At 42.3% G+C, this 19,636-nt stretch overlaps 1 protein-coding gene across 2 annotated transcripts in view; it reads right to left on the minus strand.

Annotated features, from left to right (window-relative positions):
* The window catches only part of BRINP3 (BMP/retinoic acid inducible neural specific 3), a 259,826-nt gene that overhangs the window by 55,435 nt on the left and 184,755 nt on the right, over positions 1–19,636 (minus strand). For both annotated transcript variants that reach the window (XM_066624973.1, XM_066624974.1), the window contains one exon: positions 9,824–10,060. In XM_066624973.1, coding sequence (XP_066481070.1) covers positions 9,824–10,060 — 237 coding nt within the window. The remainder of the gene's footprint in view (positions 1–9,823; positions 10,061–19,636) is intronic.

Genomic DNA, 19,636 nt, shown 5'->3' on the forward strand with positions numbered 1-19,636 from the left:
TGGGAAGAATTCGGTTCTTCCATGGGTCCAGGCTGCATGGAGGAGTTTCACATATCTAAACTTGCCCTTGGATTTGTAAGGAAGCAGAATTTATCAGGGATGGAAACTCTAGTCAGGTGACTCAAGTCCTAGTCGCAAAAACGTGTGTTTTTGCTGACTCATGTACACTCAAGTCAGGTGTTGTCAGTGAGTCTGGCACTTTTGAGTCTGAGGCCACTGACTAGGAAATGAGTCCCCAGGCATGCAGACTTGAGTCTGTCTGTGTCTGGGTGTGCTTGCTTACTTTTTTCATGGGGTAAAAGACCTCATGGGGCCATCATTCAGATCGGGCAAGCAGCAGGGAAGTTTCAGCCAGGAGGCAGGGAAGGGTTAATGTTTTGCTTTTACATCAAGCAGGAGGCGGGGAGAGGCAGGAGTAGGCTCTCTTGTCCATCTCTGAAGGAACAGATGATCCTTTGATGAAGGTTACTTCCCTGGATGAGTGAGGGGAGAGGCGGGGGGGCTATCCAGGAAAAATGGTGTGGCTCCAGCAGGCTCAATGAGTGACCAGCCACAATGGGACTACTCCTGAGTAGACCTGCAAAGGATTGGGTCATACTGGAAGCCTCCAAGCTGCTGCGTGTGACCCTCTTCTCTTTTGCCGCTTCTGTTCCTGCTCTCAAGCAATTTGTCCCACCCACTCCCGCCTTGTTTACAGATGGGATGCGGACATTAGGGGAGTATTAAATGAGAACTCCCACACAAACACATACCATGGTAGCAGCTCCATTTTCTTCCACATAGCCTCCGTTGACCTTTTCATAGAAAAGACTCGGGATCTGAGTCTTTTAGAGTCCACAAAACACTCTGGGCAACTCAAAAAGCCCACCCGTTAGTACTCGTTTTCGAGTCGAGTTAAAGGGTAGAAGACTAGTTACTCGAGTCAAGCCATGCTAGATCTGCCTATCTCTGGAATTTATCTATCACATTTCTACCCCATACAATTCTATAGACAGTAAATTGTATCCAAACCAAGAGAAGTGGAAGGAGGTTCATTGAAGGGTACAATTTTCTTCCTGAGAACTGAGGGACCCTTAGAAGCAAGACTTAGGAGCAAGACTGCATGTGATGGAGGGAGAATCTACTTGGTATCCTCGGTCAAGGATACTTTGCATGAGCTTGCTCAGGTGTAATTCATGAAATTGCTCCTACATAACCCACAGCTCTTTCAATAGTATGTAAAAAGCCTTTTTATACTGAGTGTGATCAATGGGCCATCTAGTTCAGGACTATCAACAGGAAGCAGCTTTCCAGGGTTTCACACAGGGGTCTGTCTCAGCCTTACCAAGAGATGTAAGGGACTGAACCTGAGAGCTTCCGCATGCAGAGTTCATGCTCTACTGCTGAGTCACAGACCTTCCCAATAGAGTGACTACACCAGAATACTATCCAGAAGACTTACATTCATAACAGCAACAATCAGTCAGAAGGGGAGATAAAAAAATAAAAGGATCTCTTTTAAGCCATATAATTTCTGCATAAAATTATAATCCATTTTCTACATAAAATCCTAATCCATTTGATGCAGCCACAATTCAGCCCCAAGGTAAAGGAATAAAATTCCTTTACCTTGAGCAGTCCTCCGTGACTGCCCTCTACAACACAGGATGTAGTGCGCGCCACATTGGCATGGCTGCATCAGTGCCAGAAAGCTGGATAGGCCTAGGCCTTAAGACAAGTTGTAATCCCTCCAAGAATTTGGTGTTGTCATCAGTTTTACAGGAACTCATACACTGAGTGCTACATGGAAGACACAAACACTAGATTCTGTTAGATCCAAACTCATCGTCCCTCTCTATTACAATGTCATCAAAATTGCTTCATGTCTCTTAGCACAAAAACAATTTGTGTGACTTAATAAGTAGCTTTGCCAGGTGCTATGCTTGCAGGTGTCTCTAATGCTTTTAGGGTTGGAAATGAGGTGATTATATTACAGATCATAGATTGGTTGTGCCTTCATATTTGGTTATGGGGACATGAGAAATTTAAATATTGGCTGTATGAAGAAATTATGTGTGTTGCACCTGTTTGTTTTGGTAAAACAGGCACCTCCACAGGAGAGAAGATGCGGGGAGGATAGATAGGGAAGCAGTGACAGCTTGTAGATGTGGGTTTTTTTAATTGATTAAATTTCTTGACAACCACATGGGGGAGTTAATTATTGGGAGGCAAATTAACATCCTTGTAAGATAATAGAGAAAACAATAATTATATTAGGAGCTTGGATAATTTTTTTTTCCTTTTTTAAAAAAATTTGGCTTCAGCCTGAAGTTTTCAAAGGCCAATATAAAAAAGGAGACCATTTCTCTCTAGCTCCGGGGGCAAACGGAGTGAACCTTATTGATTAAAGTCTTTCCTCTTAGTGATTAAAAAGTACCTTGTGATGCCAGTGAATCTTCTCTAGACTTTTTCACAAGGAGCCTTTCAATTAAGACCTGGAGTGAAACTCATTTTGCATACGAATGAGATGCTGCTCCTGGTTTAGTCATGGATCTGTTCCAGTCGGAACAGTGACAAAATATACAGAATAGCTTCGACAGTCTCTCCTCTGTCTAAAGGAAGAAAACCATTTTGAATTTCCCTTATGTTAATGTCATTTACATGAATGCACCCTTTAAATGCACTTACTGTATTCTTATTCTTATACTTCCTTTTTGACTGTCTGGATGGAAAGGCAGTTTGGCAGACTGAAAAGCAATCAGTCCTAAGTCAGTTATTTATTTTATTTTTCACATTTTTATAATACCCTTCCTCCAAAGAACTCAGGTGTACATAGTTCCTCCTCTCTGTTCGTTCTCACAATGACCCTGTGAGGCAGGTGAAGCTGAGAGAGTTTGACTGGCAGGGCCTTGGAGAGGGGGTAAAGGGGGTAATTGGTACCCAGGCACAGGGTCAGAAAGGGAGTCCAGGACCCAAAGGAGGGGGCCCAGAAATTTCCTGGGATCTTCCATTTTCCAATCTCACCCACTTACTGCCCACACAGGATGCTGTGGGCATTACCGTGGGCACAAGGCGACGACCACTGCCACAAGCCAAACACACCAGGTCCAGGAGTGCATACATTCCTTAACATTGTCACACCTGGGAGAAAACTGACCTGCTACAGTCGCTCTTTACGTAAGAACATAAGAACAGCCCCACTGGATCAGGCCATAGGCCCATCTAGTCCAGCTTCCTGTATCTCACAGCGGCCCACCAAATGCCCCAGGGAGCACACAAGACAACAAGAGACCTGCATCCTGGTGCCCTCCCTTGCATCTGGCATTCTGACATAGCCCATTTCTAAAATCAGGAGATTGCACATACGCATCATGGCTTGTAACCCGTAATGGATTTTTCCTCCAGAAATTTGTCCAATCCCCTTTTAAAGGCATCTAGGCCAGATGCCATCACCACATCCTGTGGCAGGGAGTTCCACAGACCAAAGAAATATTTTCTGTCTCTGTCTCTGTCTCCATAGGTTGATAAATGTGTGGCAAGGACAGAAAGGTGTGCTGGCAAGCCCTGACCCCATGCTGATACTATCTTAATGCCTTCCCCCTCACCTGCAGCATTTGTCTGCATCAATGCTCTGTTTCCATTTATATGGAGAATCTCTGCCTGGGTAAAGCTTTTGTCCTTGCAGAAAAATGTACACGTGATGGTGTGGGGGTGGGGGGGGAGAGAGTCGGCAGGGCCTCAGGAGTATATATATTTACCCCTGCTAATTGGGTAAGAGGCACTTTTTCAAGTGGGTGCTCCTTTTTTTAGCAGGGGGAGAGTAACTGGCCCACCTCACCCCAGCACTGTCTGTTCTAGTGGCTGTCTGCTGGTATTCCTTGGCATCTTTTTAGATTGTGAGCCCTTTTGGGACAGGGAGCCATTTAGTTATTTGATTTTTCCCTGTAAACCGCTTTGTGAACTTTTAGTTGAAAAGCGGTATATAAATACTGTTGATTGATTGATTTCCCCAAGGAAATGAGGATCAAAATATCCTGCATTCTGCCACCAGAGGGCAATATCAGTCTCAAGAGGGAATTCTATATGGACAACATTTAAAAAAATGCATTTCTGACTTCCTCCATGTGATCATTACCGTATAGAGAAAGGTTAGTGTACCAGTGGCAGTATACTACCCAAGATGAGCTGACAGCCATCTCAGTGATTGCATATTCTGGAAAAAGTGCACATGTGAAATTTATTCATGGAGAAGGAAAATTCTTGCAGGAAAAAGGTTACATGCAGCTTCTTTTGGAAACTGGAAAGAGTGACTGTCCATTGTAACAGTGTTCCCCTGAGGAAGACCCATAGCAATTCAAAGCTCATCTGGACTCATTGAATAGTGTTACAATAAAGTGTGTGCGTGTCCCACTTAAATTGATTCCTTCTGTATTTGGATTTGTACAGCCAAACTATTTGTTTGTAACTTCTGCCTTTAAAATGTTGTGTGTACATAAATCTTCTGTCAGTTTTCAAAGTAATTATGGCTAGCAAATTCAAAATGGCACCTGTCAATATCTTGGAGCTGGAGGCTAATCCGTAGGATTTCCTTGCATTCCACCCTGGTTCGATGACCAGTCTTGAAAACCTATTCTGAAATGAGTGACGAGAAATATCAGAACCATTATCTTCCACTGAGCAATAGGGGGGTTTTAATGAAAAAGTTTAATAACACCCAAACGGGCCATGAAAAGGGAGAGGAATGCAAGAAGTCTTCTACCTCTAAATCCTTTGATATCATATTCGGTCAATGGCTGTAGCAAATTGTCTTTCCTAGTAGAACTTCCTTATGAATTTTCTTTATTGCTTTAAATCCCATCAGCTTAGTCAAGCGGTTTTCGGCAAGAGAATGTTAATAATTCAATCTCTGTGAAGGACTGAAAAATAAAGAATGCAATGGGAGCAAAAAGGTAAGGCTATATAGAAATAAAGAACCCCAGCTGGGTACATTGATGCAGATTCACAGAATTCAATAGGGAATTAAGCGGATTTAAACCAGTGCTAGGACGTTTGATGATCGGTTCCAGGTGAACCTCGTTGTGTCTGAATGAATCCGACAACTGCACATCACTGAAAGCACAAGGCACTAGTGCTCAACAGCGGGAGATCTATCAGTTATTAAGGAATTATACGTTGTATCCAGTGAATATAGGGACTCGGAGATAATTCACACAGAGAGCCAATTTCAGTTCAAAGGCTGTATTTTAATCACAGCTATATAAAAAAGTTCAGAAGGAAAAATGCTTTCAGAAAATATATGGCTTTACTATAAAGGGAGATGAGATGTCGCAACAAACTAGGAATTGTCACTTAAAATGGCAGCCCTACAATGATCTACATCTGGCCAAGTGCAGGCTATTGCCACCAGCAGCGGATCTAGTGCTGGGCGAATGGGACAAATTCCGTAAGCACTGAGCCAGTGTGCCTCTAGGACCTCTCTGAGGCTCCCAGTGCAGTCAGAAACTGCACTTCCGGTTTTCTGGAAGTGCAGTTTAAGACCACACTTGACTCTAAGGTCATGTGAGCTTCTGTTGCACTACAAAGGTGGGGGGCAGCTTTGTGCGCAGGAAGGTGGCTTCGCAGAACTTTGACCCGGGAGCAGGGAGGGAGAAGTCCGCCATTGATTCCCACATATAAGTGGGAGGGAATCAGCCAAACTGAACCTGGGAAGGTTCAGCTGCACTAGAACCGTCCCTTTCCTCTAAATATCCTATGGGGTTCTGGAGATTTTTGTCTTGCCTCTTGCAAAAACGGACAGTGCAAATACCCCTTATTTTAGGCAGCATACGGGTGGAAGAACAGTATCAATTCTGCAGACTGAGATGGTGGATTTGCCACTCATATTGATGATCATTTCTGTTTACCTCCTGCTGAGCCTGATGCTTTGAAAAAGGTTTCAAAGGCAACAACTAAGAGCTCCTGCTGATAAAGTTAACACTCTTGTTGCATGAGAAGCCTCATGCTCTGTTCTCCCCAGCCCTCTCTCAGCTACACTTCAGATACAAAGGATTGCACAGTGGAGGTTCTAGTGGATACCTAAGGAGTATTTAGTGGTGCCCAGCTAAGGACGTCACTTAAAATTCATAATGAAGCACCACAGTCCACAAGAACAGGTGCTGTGTAATGGCTAGGAGACTGAACAGCACACCAAGTCTTCCCTAGATTGAGTCTTGCCTAAAATCACTAACAGGGCAATCCTATGCATGCCTGCACAAAAATCAGTTCCATTGAGTCTAACGTGACTTACTTCCAGGTAAGTGTATATAGGATTGCAACCTAAGTGATCTTAGGCAAACTGCTCCCTCTCACTCTCAGCTGCAATAGGAGAATAATACTCACTTTACAGGTTTGCTTTTTTCTAATTAATTGTCCAAAAACAAAGTGAAAAAACCTAAGTAGCAGATATATTCACATGTCATCACCAGATAATGAACATTATCGCAATGTTTTGAGATCATTAAAATGATGCTTTTAGATGAAGCTTTTAGATTTTAGATGTTTTGGGATCATGTCAGATGCGTTATTTTGATACGGTCTTACAACATGTCGCTATGATTACAACGCTGTTGGAAGGCCATCATGATAATAATGTGAGGTGCTTTGTACTCAGAAAGTGTGGTACAAATGCTAAGTCTGATAATGACTTCAGGTTCAGAACTGCTACTAACAATATGAGCTAAGAAGTGAAAACAATATAAAAATCTGCTAATACTGCAAAAGCAATTTTTGTACACCAGATATTGATATTTTTCAACAAGTGATTGGATAAATCAGCTAGAAAACACTGCTGTTCTTCAGAGCAGAGTTCTTTTCCCTCAAGAAGAAAATTAAGCATGTTTAATTCAACCAGGATTCTTAAGATATGAACAAAAATGCTAATTTAGGGGAAACAGCATCAGTATGGACTTTTTTTTTTTTTTTTACAAAACAGCTGTTAATGTTGCAAAGGAAGTAACTAAATCCAAAGGCTACAAGATACGGCTGCATGTAGAAGATATGATGAGGAGCAAACAGATGGATCTGAGCAAACAGTCTAAAATAGATTCAGTTTCAGTTCAGCGAAGTGGGAATGGAATATTTTGCATTTTCTGAACTGATGGGAAATGCAAAGATCTCATTGTGCTAAAAAAAAAAGTGCTCCTCAGACAAGGGGAAGGCCAAACCGATTTCGGAACGTATTATCTAACTTTTGCAATATAAATCTGAGGTGGATGTAGAGTCCACCTTTTTGAGTGATCAACTTTTGAAGATAAGATTTGAGTTTCCCACACATATACACCCCCACATTAAATACATTTTGAATATCATTCTAGTTGTAAATGATGCTAAGGCTCAGTTCAGGCAACCAAATCAACACACTGCAAATGAGTTTTGGTTGGTTATTTCCAAAATTCCACACGCAGGGAAGCAATCATGCAACTATTTCACTATGGGCACAATCCTGCCCTTGGGCCAACACAAGTCCCTTGCGCTGGCCTGAAAGTGTCAGAAAATTGCCCACTTTCCAGTGCACGGATGATAGGCCGTGATAGGCCAGTGCACGGATGTGTACTGGCCTCTCCGCGCTGACGTGGGCTCTGGAAGAAGGGTGAGTTGCAAGGAGTGGGAGACAAGGCAAGGATCCAGCAGTTATGCCAGATCCCGAACCCATTCCCAGGTGGCCCAGGGCAGTCCTGGGCTGCTTGGATTTGTACCACCTCATCAGGTGGAACAGTTCCCACTGGGGCCACTGCAACGTGACATGGAAAGGCCTTGGGATCCCTTGCCTTGGAATGTGCTGCTTTTGCTCCCAAACTTGCACTGGATGCCCACTGGCCTGCCTGCTTCCAGCGCAGGTTAGGATTGTACACTATTTGTTTGCCTCTCAAATCAATCTGTATATAATATCAATATGGCCTAATTCACATAGTCGCAGACATGCATGCACCTCAGGAGCACTTCTGGATTTATAGGCAGGCAATACTTGCTTGGATGTGTCATGTATGAAAGCTGATGTCTCTATGTGAGGGTTGCCCACAAAGCTTCCATAACTTCCAGATGCCTTTTACTGAACACTGCAACTGCACAGATCATAGCGATGGCACAAACAGCCCCCGACAGCGATGCCAGTTTTCATCAACAGGGTGCTCAAAAGAGAGCTGGGGCTTCGTGGAAAAGCCAAATCACTGCCCAAATCAGGCTGAGTAGATATACAGTAAGCAAGGTTACATGCTGAGCATGGAGTTAAATGATCCATTGACTGCTTCACCTCATGCAAATTCTACCCAAATCCACCCTTCTTGCACTATTTTGGTTATGGGAATTAGCCCTGAATTTCAAGAGCCAGTCCTTGACTGACTTTGTGCTCCAGTCAGAACATGCTTGGTATCATCTATGGAAGACAATCTCTCTAGACCATGACAATTTTTTCATCACCGTGATACAAAAGTTGAACTATCACATTCTGACTGGCAAAATTTTAGCCACATTTTCCTGACTTACCCTTGAAATCCTCTGAGTCAGTTCTCTCATGGATTACCCAAAGCATTCATACTTCACAAGAAATTAATATAGGACTTCAGGCAAGGTTTAAAGGCATAGTTTACTTCAGAAGAAGATAAGTTAAAGAGTAATTAGTCAGTTGCTTGAACTTGTGAACTGCTAGAATAAAATAGAAATGATGACTGGCTGAGGAATGTGACCACACGTTTTTCTCCTCTCTCTCGAAAATACTCTAAAACTTTCTTACACTTTTGCAAAGAAACCCTCACAAATCTCTGTCTGTTCAGTGTAATGTGGGAGTCATGGACAACTACTCAGTAAAGCGTCATCTATATGGATGCATATCTAATAGCGAAATTGGTCTCTCTTTCAGCCCGCTGTCAAATCCTTTATATGTCTTTGGTGAGAGCCTGAAAACAGGCTTGGGAAGCGGAAGCATTACAAGTTCCCTTAGAGGTATATCATAGCCATAAAGGTCATAGTAGTCTAGTGCAGTTAGCTAGCATGGTATTTAAAGGTTGCTCCCCTCAAGATGTGAGTCTTGAAAGGGCAAAATGGAGACAGCAGAAGGAGACTTTCACTCAGCAGGAGATTAGTGTGGACTAACAATGATGACTTATGGATGACTCTTTCAGATCCTTATTTCATATTGTCATCACATATAGTCTTGATATCCTTGATTACGAAATCTTTAAAGAAAACATTTGATTTACAACCAATACTCCTTTACTGCAGATAAAAGCGGGGATGTCAACAAGTTGGGGTCCAGTATACAGTAGGATGGGTTGAAACGTAGTGAGATGAACATTCAGGGCAAGGGCAAGGTTCTGATTCATGTCCAAGGGATAGGAAAGTTGGAGGCAGCAGAGAAAGCCCTTGAACTCTTCTTTCAACCCCCAGTGCAAAAATGCAGCACATCCTGGCACATTACACAGGGGCCCAGGAGAGAGTTTGCATTCAACTTTTCCCTTTGCACGTGGAAGAAATAATATCATTCATCCTTCTCTTCCTATATAGACTGGGAAAAAGAAGAAGCCAGTATGATTTGAAATGCTGAAAATGGCTTCTGGATTATCTGTGTATCCAAAATGTATTCAGAATGAACTGACAACTCAGATGAAGTATCCCCCTCCCCCGCTGTCACCAGACTTTGGAGAATCGCTTCACATAACTATCACTATCACTGTTGAGTAAACTTCATTAACCTGAAAAGGAGTTTGCAGAGTTGCGTAACTGAACACACTCATACTGACTAACTAAAGGATTGTTCTAATGTTACAGAACAGTCATTTATATCAATTAAGAATTTTTTAAAAAATCACACCTGAGTCTTCAAACTCACTGTTGTAGGCATTCCAGGTCTCACTTATGCGAAGCAGGTTCTCTTCCATAGCTTGAATATCCATATATGGACAGTTGCATTCTGGGAATTTGGGGCCACACTGACACCAGCAATCATTGTCCTTGCAGATAAATTCCCCCTCTGAGTTGCAAGCAATGTAGCTCAGAGCTGCTTGCACAAACCGTTCTTGCAAATATTCAGGCAGGATGAGCTGCAGACCTTGATGGAGGAGAGGAAGAAAACGGAACAATCTTACTAAATATGATTTCCTAAAAAAAAAAAATTGTTAAAATTAAAATGTAGCTATGAAAGTCTTGCAAATAAAAAGGTAGTCGCTGACTTTTCAAATAGCCCAACTGCCCACACATATCAAATCATTTATGACATACGAACAGCCTAAATAGAAAAAAAGAACAAAAAAGAAGTCTCTTCTACTTGGTCGTCACCTACAGTGATTCTTAATTGCCATGGGAAACTAGATCAGTGGCTCTTTGCAAGCCTAATATAGAAAAAGAATGTATTAATTAACAAAGGTTGGGGTCTGCTCATTGGTATCCATGTTTTTAACATTTGATATCTTATTATCTTCAGAAGAATGTTTTGTTTTTTTAATCAATAAAACTTAGTTACCATGACATGGCTCTTGGATGCTTTTAAGTTTACAATTGTTTGCAATGCAAAGTGAATAGTGGTATGTCACAGAAATCTTGAATTCTCAATTTCACCTACATTTGCACTATTACAATAATGCCTGTTATTGATTGCACTATTACGTGTTCCAAGAAGAAGCAGAATCTTATCCTTAAGAGCCCTTACTTATCCTGGGACTTGCTGATTCCAGTCCTCATTAAGTCCTTGACCATGTCAAATCAAGGCTGCCTTCATACATATACACATCCCACCAGTATTTTACCTCTGGTACAATTTCATTATGATAGGGAGTATCTGTGAAACAAAACATAAGAACATTGGATGGAGCCAATCAAGTTGCTCTTGCTCAACTGATTGGGTGCTGACAGTGTGGGAAGGCCCTATGTGATTGATCTCATCCCTGTCTTTGTTTGAATCACATATCGTATTGGATTACACCATCAGGAAGCAGATCTCGATGCACTGAATATCTATTTGAATGAGATCAACATCAGAGATGGTAGAAGTTAAGGGTTTGCTATGTGATGATAATGGTTAGTGCTATATGACTAATTTATATATTCATATTTATTCCACTAATCACTGCAAGTAACTGGTGTTTAGCAGAAAGAAGATTTATAAGAGTTGTTCCTTTTTGTGGGGACTGTCAAAAGTAGGGGAAGGCTTAGAACAGGCTTTGTAAGCAACAGAGACTATTCAGCCAGGACTGTAAGTGCCTTGCTCTTCAGAAATTCACAGCAACATTACAAGCTTAATTAAAGCAGCCAAGATAAATTTTGGAAGCCATGCTGTAGGGGAAGCCGCTGTAGAAAGAGAGCAAAAACAAAACAGAAGGGAAATTAATCCAATCAGGTATACAGTCCACGTTAACAGGTGTCATCCTGCTAACTCATCATATCCAGGCCTTTCTAACATATTGCAGCTGTCCACAAATGAAAGACAGCCAATCTTTCAGCTAGCTAGGACAAAGTACCTGCCTCTAAACTGTTTAGTCTTATTTAGTTATGTCACTTGCCTCCCCACTATGATTCCTGTGATAATATGGCCTTGGATGAGAAGCAAGTGTTCCTGACTCCTGTGATTGTTACTATTATAGCCTCTGTTTCATTGGAGTCAAACTAGACTCCATGTATGTCTAGTTATAACAAACTATGTATGATTTCTTATGCAAGTAGAGGGTGTCACATGTTTTAACACTCCCCTCTTCAAATATCCCCTAAATGTGGAAAGTTAGCATGGCAGGGAGAGGAGTAGGCTTGAAGAAACCTCCCTCTGAGGTGCTAGCTTTCCATGTAAAGAAAGTATTTGATGAGAGAGGTGATCCCACATCTCCTCTCCTGTTATGATCCGAGGAAGATTAGTTCTTTCTGAACTACTGCATTGCCTCTTAGAGGAGACTGGTGGAAACGAACATAGTTGACCAAAGCTGGAATGTGCCCACAGTTTGCTTTCCTGTAACTAGAAGTTCCTCAAGATTCACCTCTGAATATCAGTACAAGCACAATACACAGATCAGCCAATTGACTCACCTGCTAGCAACCACTGTGCAGACAATTACAATGTTGTTTGTAAGCGGTACAATGCATGTTCACTATTCACAGGTATTTGCAGGATCAGTTCAATCCCATAAAGTGGTATAAGTAGTTGCCTGGGGCAGCTGGATTATGGGGGCACTATGCTTATTGGGAAAATACAATTGTCTCCATCTCTATCCAGATGGCAGAGATAATATAGCCTAAGGTGTGGTATAGCTGTGCCCCACTACTCACCTCTGCCATAGGCTAAAGTTCCCAAACTCTCAAGGAAAAACCACCATCTACCGTCAAGGGAAAAAGATTTGTTAAAACGTTTATTGAGGGTTGCTGTGCCTCCCTGAGAGGTGTGGGGAGCCTGCAGCACCCTCTACAGACCTCCCAGCACCTCGGAAGAACTGCTGCCATTTGTGACCCACTTTTGGTTTTCATATGCAAACCAGAAGTAGGTTGTAATCGCAATCAGCAGCAGCCTTGAAAATTTAAAAAAACAAAACAATAATAATAACAAAAACCGCAATCAGAAGCAACTTCCGGTTTCTGATCACAAAATTGGAAGTGACTTCCAATAGTTTTTTTAATTGTCGAGACTTGGGGAGCCCTGTGGAGGTGACTACAGGGCTCCCCACACCTCCTGGACGTTGTTGCTGGCTTCATGTAAACCAGGAACCCCCTTTTCCCCTTCAGCAGTGAAATCCTAGGGATCGCAATGCTGCAATCCCCCTTCCCCTTTCGCACTTAGGTGGTTCCCTCCTCCTAAGGAAGACTTTGGGAACCACTGACCTAGTGAGCTGTTGCCCATCATTGTAGACAATTCTAAGTTAGATGGGCTAACTCAGTATATGGCATGTTCCTGTGCTCCTGCATCAGTTAACACAGGGCAGGCACAGAACACAAACCAATCCTGCATCATTTCCTTGGCTTTCAGTATGGTTTGCACAAGAAAAGCACTCAGTAAACCGCTACCAGGAAATATTGTCCTGTTTTATCATGAACTGGAGATGGACAATATTTTCTTTTTGGGAAATTGAAGAAGGCATGAGAGATGTATCACCACACATATCATACACACCTATATCACTGTTGTCTTTGTTCAAAGGCTTTTGTTTTTTGGGTTTTGTTTTTGTTTTGTAGGCCTTAAAATATGGCCAACTTTGGTTTGATCACATATGGATCCTCGTGAGGGTCATGGTAAATGATGCCTTTTCAATCCCACCTCAACTCTCTGAAAAGCTATTAAGGATGTACATAACAGATTCAGGGCCCAATCCTATGCAGTGAGCCGGTGTACACTAACATGCCTTAAGGCACATTTGTGACCCTCAGTGCTGGTAGAGCGGCGGTACTAGCTCAGCACTGGCTGCTCTACTGCTTGGCAGTCACGCAGACTGTCAAGCAGCAGAGAGGTAGGTGGGAGCGTGCGGGTGGTGAGGAGGAGGGGTTCTGGGGCAGGGGAGGCAGAGGGTGGGCGGGGAGAGGGCAGGGAGGAGGTGTGCTGAGGGGAGGGAGGTGGGATGGAGCTCTGCTCCACCAGATCTTGAGCCTCCGTGTAAGGCCGCCAACTCAACACAGAGGCTCTTAATTCTGCACCAACCCTTGGGTCACTGCAGAATTGAGTAGCCCCATTGCGGGTCTACTCACCATACCCGAGAAAAGGGGATGAAAGTCCCCTTCTCCCCAGGAGCTGCTGGTACTGCCCACTCAGCGTGTAGGATTTGTGGCAGCCATTTGTGGCAGCGGCAGCCATTTTCACCACTGCTGTAGCCCTGTGTGCCAGGCAGCTCAGGATTGGGTTGCCCGATGCCATGAAAAGATGTGAAGGACAAAAGCCACCTGATAAGAGCTTATGAAAAACAGCTGAAAACAACTTCCTTTGTGCTACTCTTATTCACGTCAAAACAGATAGACTTCACTGGCAATTTGAAAATACATTTAAAAGTAATTTGGAGGAAAAAAATTAAAAGAAAACTTTGGGCTATATGGAGCCCCTTATTCAATGAGATGATGTTTACTATGAAAAGGTTTAAAAAGGGAGCTTTTTGTGCTGCGATTTTGACTTTGGGAATCCAACAGCATGTATCAAAACAGGTCTGTGATTGATGTAACAACCAATTTCCTAAGCATTTTACTGACAAATATTATGTTGAGCGCTGAGGGAGCAGCTTCCGAATGGCAAATAATTTCCATAAACACAGTGGAGATATGAGCCCCAATGAAAATGACAGGATCATCTGTCAAACTGTTATATGCCCAAAAATATCAGGCGTACATTATGATATTCAAGATAGGCTGTCCTATTAAGTGAGCAGCTGGGAGGAGGAAAAGAATGCTGAGTTTCATACATTGGTTTAGAGGAAAGATTATTCTCACTGTCTATCCTGAGAGCCAGAAATATTACTTTCAGGCAGCTTAAATTTTGAAGCTGCAAAAGCTTCAACATCTGGAGTGATCAGCTTCATTCAGAAGCATGCTGTTGCTTACAGGGAAGGAAATTCTATCGAATGTTTCAATAGTGAGAACCCCAGTGAATTTAACAAGGTCACAAATTGGACTGCATTTGGAATTACACCACTTCTTGATCTAAGAGTGGTGTAAGTTCGAAGGACTTGGATTGGAACACTAAAGTTGTCTTAAAGAAAAGTCAAGAGAAACATGGAGTGTTTCACCCATGAACAAGAGATGAGTGAATCCCCCTCTCCTGAAGAATACGTATTTGTTGTCTTTTTGAAACTCTTTATGCACCCCTTTGCATTTGTCAGGAGTCTCCAAATTTATCTCATGGTTCAGGTAGAATTCATGGGCAGCCTGGAATTATTTTGCGACTTTACTAGAACAAATGTGATACCCAACTGTGCTTCTATTTTGTGCTTTCTATTTTTATCCACCACACATCTATAAATATTCTGAGAAAAGGTAAACTGAATTCAACATGATTAACACAAGTTTTAAGGGTTTTCCAAACCTCTTCTCTCAATCTTCAGCCACCAGGAAAGTGTGTACTAGAAACCAGAGGCATGCCTTCCTAAAGTTACTATTTTAATGTTTTCCCCTTATGCAAGTATTTTACTTGATGAAGCCTCACTAACACTGACTGAACTCAAGGAAGAGTGCCCCTTATTTGAGATATAAAATACCATGTTTCTAATTATAAAATAACATAGCACCAATAAGAAAGAGCAGTAGTTCTCAAACTGGGGCATCGTGATGCCCCAGACAGAGTGCCCTGGCTTCTGCATCCTAAAGGGGTGGGTTCTGGCTGGGGGGGGGGAGGCAGAAATACACAATCCACTTCCGGTTTTCGGTCGCAAAACCGGAAGTGGGTCACAATCATTATTTTCACAGTTTGCACACTTCGGGGGGCCCTGAGGCCCTTCAGAGGCTGACGCAGGACTCCCCACACCCCTGGGAGCCTGCTCCAGCCTCTGGTAAGTCAAAGCAAGCCCCTGTGCTCCTCAATAGTGATGCAATTCAGGTGATCGTGTCACTGCCTCCTGCCACAAGAATTTCCCTGAGAGTTTGAGAAATGCTGAGCAAGTGTGTTGGTAGTTCATTTGTGCACTACCAGCTGCTGCTGCTAAGTGTGATTGCATGGGGGTGGGAACCCAACAACCTTACTGAAGGATGTTGTGAGGCAACAGAGGAACTGGGGGTTCTGGTCCAACACCATGCAGGGGCAAAGCTGCTGAAGAGATACTAGTGTTTGGTGTGGGCCTCGATGCAATAGCCTGTGCTGAGTCCTGCTGTCCACTTAGGAACTATCTGCTTCTACAGCTACTTCTTCACCATATGCTCCATTACAGATCTTGACTTCTGCACTCCCATATAGCATTACTTCATAGTAGAAGGTGAAATGCAGATTAAACCAGCAGATTATTGCACCACTATCTTATAGTCAACTTGTATGCATGCAGACTATAAAACAAGAAAAAGTCCAATGATGTTTATACAGGTTGAGTCTTGTTATTTGCGAGGTTTCCCAGAACTCATATGGATGGCAAAAATTGCATTAAAGCAAATCCTTTTAAAAAACAATGTCCCTTTGCTAGGCGATTTAAAAACAGCTTTGCTGACCTTTGTGATGTAAGACAGAATCATTAGGCAGACAATCCATCAATCAGTCTCTCTCCAGGTGCTTTGAAAGGCTTCACTCAGAGCCAGCAACTCCTCCCTTCACCAATGCAAAGTGATTATCTTTCTTTCATGTACTCAATGGGAAGGGAGTCCCTTGCCATGGAGTGAAGCTGTTCTAAGTACCTGGAGAGAGAATGATTGATGGACTGTCAGCTGGCTGCCCTCTTTCGGGTTAACAAGGCTACTATTAAAAGACTTTTTTTCCCTTTAATTTAAAGGGCCCTTCTCATCACATTGAGATAAAACTGTGGGTGAAAAATCTGTGAATAATTAAGTTAAACCTGTACATTGCATAAAAATGAAAGTTGATCTTGCCAGCCTTATCTTTGTTGAGTAATATCTTGCTCCAGTTTCAGTTGATTAACTAAAAAACAAGATCCTACAGGGTTTGATTCCAGACAAGGACTCACTTCAATTAAAAAAATAAATAAATAGGACAATCCTATGCATGTCAGCCATAAGTAGAGGTGTGATTTTTCTGTGATCATCAAATAAAAACACATAATACCACTTTCTGGACTTCTCATGTTTTTTTTTTTGTTTTTTGTTTTAAAAACAGCCCCCTCCTCCCCGCCAAATATCTGCAGAGAGACAAAACTATTTTCTAATTAACTGGTAATGATTGTGGCTTCATCTGCTGACAGTATACCACCTGTATCACCTACCCAGTACACTTTTAAAGTCATTATAATTTATAATTAAAATTTATAAAAATGCACCCTTAGAATAAAAACACATAACACTGCTTTCTGCACTTTTTCCTTGGAAAAAAAACTTAATCTGCAAAAAAATAAAAACCCTTAAGAACATCTCTAGCCATAAGTACCAATTGTGTTCAACAGGGTTTGCTCATAGAAAAAATATGTATTGGGATGCAGACCAAGTATAAGAAAGTAGACTGAGTTTTAATATTACTCCATAGTTCTTCCATAATTATTCCATAGATCACAATGTTGCCACATAGAAGACAAGGAAGCAATTTCTTTCTTTCTTTGGAATAGTTTGGGTTATATACCAAGTATTTTTCTGAAGCTCCGTAGATGGTCACTGTCTGGATGGAAGATTATTTGGAGCCAGTGTGGTATAATTACAGAGTTATGCAATGGGATTGGCAAGACCTGGGTTCAAATATCTGCTCAACCATGAAAACTCACTGGGTGATCAATACCAATCATTCCCTTTGACCTACACCACCAGTGCTTGATCAGATAAAATGGTGGGGCCAAATGAATGCTATCCTGAGCTTCTTAGAGGAAGAACAGGGAAAGTATTCAACAGTTACATGAAGTGCTCTGAACTTCTTTGAGAAAGGGTGGACACAAGTGTAATAAATCAGTCAAAATAAATATTTGCATCTTAAAGAATTATGGCCCAATCTTATCTAATAGTAGTGCCAGCAGAATGTGTGTTCCACCAGTGCAGTCTGCTAGAAAGCAGTCGTAAAGCACTTTGCGGCAATGGAAGCAGCCAGTGCACTGGCAGGAAGTCCAGAGCTTTTCCATGCGCACTGGAGTATGTTCAGAGGCTCAGTGGAGCAGGCAAGCCCAGCAAATGGAAAGACACAAGGAGGGCAGATTGCTGAGATGATAGGGTACGGGCTTGGCCCTGGAAGGGGTGAATGCCTCCCAAATCCAAACCCCCTTCCTGGGCCTCATTCTCCTGCAGGGATCAATGAGGTTTTGCACCAGCAATATTACCGGCAGAGACCCAAGTTGACCCATAGCAGCTGCTGGGTTACCTCAAAGAGACCTCTTGCAGCCAAAACTCTCCCACAGGATGCAACAGAGACCGTGCTGATGCCTCTATATTGCTACGTGGGAATTTAGGTAGGATTGGGCTGCCCAACATAGTTAAGGCTGCAATTCTATACACATGGGAAGAAGTCCCATTGAAATCAGTGGGGCTTACTTCTGAGTAGACATGTATTGCCTTCCAGTGCCTCTAAGAGGAATTTTATCAAGGGGTACAAAGTTTCTTTTGGACCCCTTTCCAAAGGGGGAGGGGGTGAAACAGGGTTGGGGGAGGATGGCAGCAGGCAGAATAGTTTTTTGATTCCAGGTCTACCAGTCTACCTGCCCATGCAGTGTTGGCAGCTAAATATAGAAAACCAAACACCGCTCCTCTCTACAATCTTTTAAATATAGAAAATCATTGCAGAAAATTGGCATCATCATATTTAGACTCACATTAGAATGAAAAATGTCCTGTGTGTACCAAAACTTCTGCAGCAGCTGTAGTCCTGCAGCTGTGTTCCTGAGTTCCTGTATATTCCTTCATGGTAAGCGGCTCTACAAGCCAAAAGCTACTGTAGCAGGCCAGTTTCCTCCCAGATGTTTCACCAGAAATGTATGCATTCCTGGGCTCGATGAGCCCTTTACTCCCTTCTCATGGGTCCTGTTGCCTTGCTCTATAAATCTTACAGCGTGATCTATATAGGCTCCCTTGGAATTACAGTAAGTCTCACTGGTTTTGATGCTTAAAATTGCAGTCTTAAAACCAGGATTTGAATAAAAAGGTGGGGGGGGAGAGAAGTGAGGCTAAGGACCAGTGCACCTATTAGAGTCACAACCGTCAGCCCAATCCTGACTAACTTTTCAGTGCTGATGCAGTTGTGCCATCAGGGAGCGCACTGCATTCTGTGGTGCAGGGGCAGTCATAGAGGCTACCTCAGGCAAGGGAATGTTTATTTCCTTACCTCGGGGCTGCACTGTGGTTGCATCGGAGCTGAAAAGTTTGTTAGGATCGGGCTGTGAGATTGGCACCCTCCAGGTACATTTTCCACTCTAGAGCCATATCTCTTAGGACAACTTACTGACAGGGCCATCATTCACTGAACTGGTCCATCTACAGCAATGAACAAATTCATACACATCATAAATAAGGAAGAACTAGGGCTGTCACACAATTAAAGAAATCTTAGTCAAATTGATCAACTGAGTTTTAATCAATGACATTTGCATCAATTTTGTGTATGGCAACCAATAGTTATGAAGAAAAAAATGTATACTTTGATCTTAGATACTGCATGTATATATCACATCAGGTGTTTCTTAGAAGAGCCATTTCATCATTTCATCCTTTTTTTTTTTTTTTTTTTTTTGGCAGGATGTGTTTCCAATTAATCTGGTATGCTTTTTTAAAAAATTGATCATAAAGGGTTTTAACTGATTAATCAGTTAAATCAATTAAAAGTTGCAGCTAGGAAAATTACAGCACAATGGTTTCTTGCATAGTGACCGAACCAGGGATAGGAAAATCATCACAGCAGTGCTAATTCCCATGGGCACTTTAAAGGGTATATTGACTCAAAAACATATACTGCACAGACCTGTCCAGAGGAGTTTCATGGACCTCACTTTTTCAGCATGACAAACCCTAAACTCTGCTTACTAGTTTCAGATAAGTCTGGGAAAACTAAGCATTCAAATTTACCCTTGCAATATACTGATCAGACAGATGTTTAAAGAAAATGACAAAACAG

Source organism: Tiliqua scincoides, chromosome 4, assembly GCF_035046505.1.
Source record: "Tiliqua scincoides isolate rTilSci1 chromosome 4, rTilSci1.hap2, whole genome shotgun sequence".
Taxonomy (NCBI): domain Eukaryota; kingdom Metazoa; phylum Chordata; class Lepidosauria; order Squamata; family Scincidae; genus Tiliqua; species Tiliqua scincoides.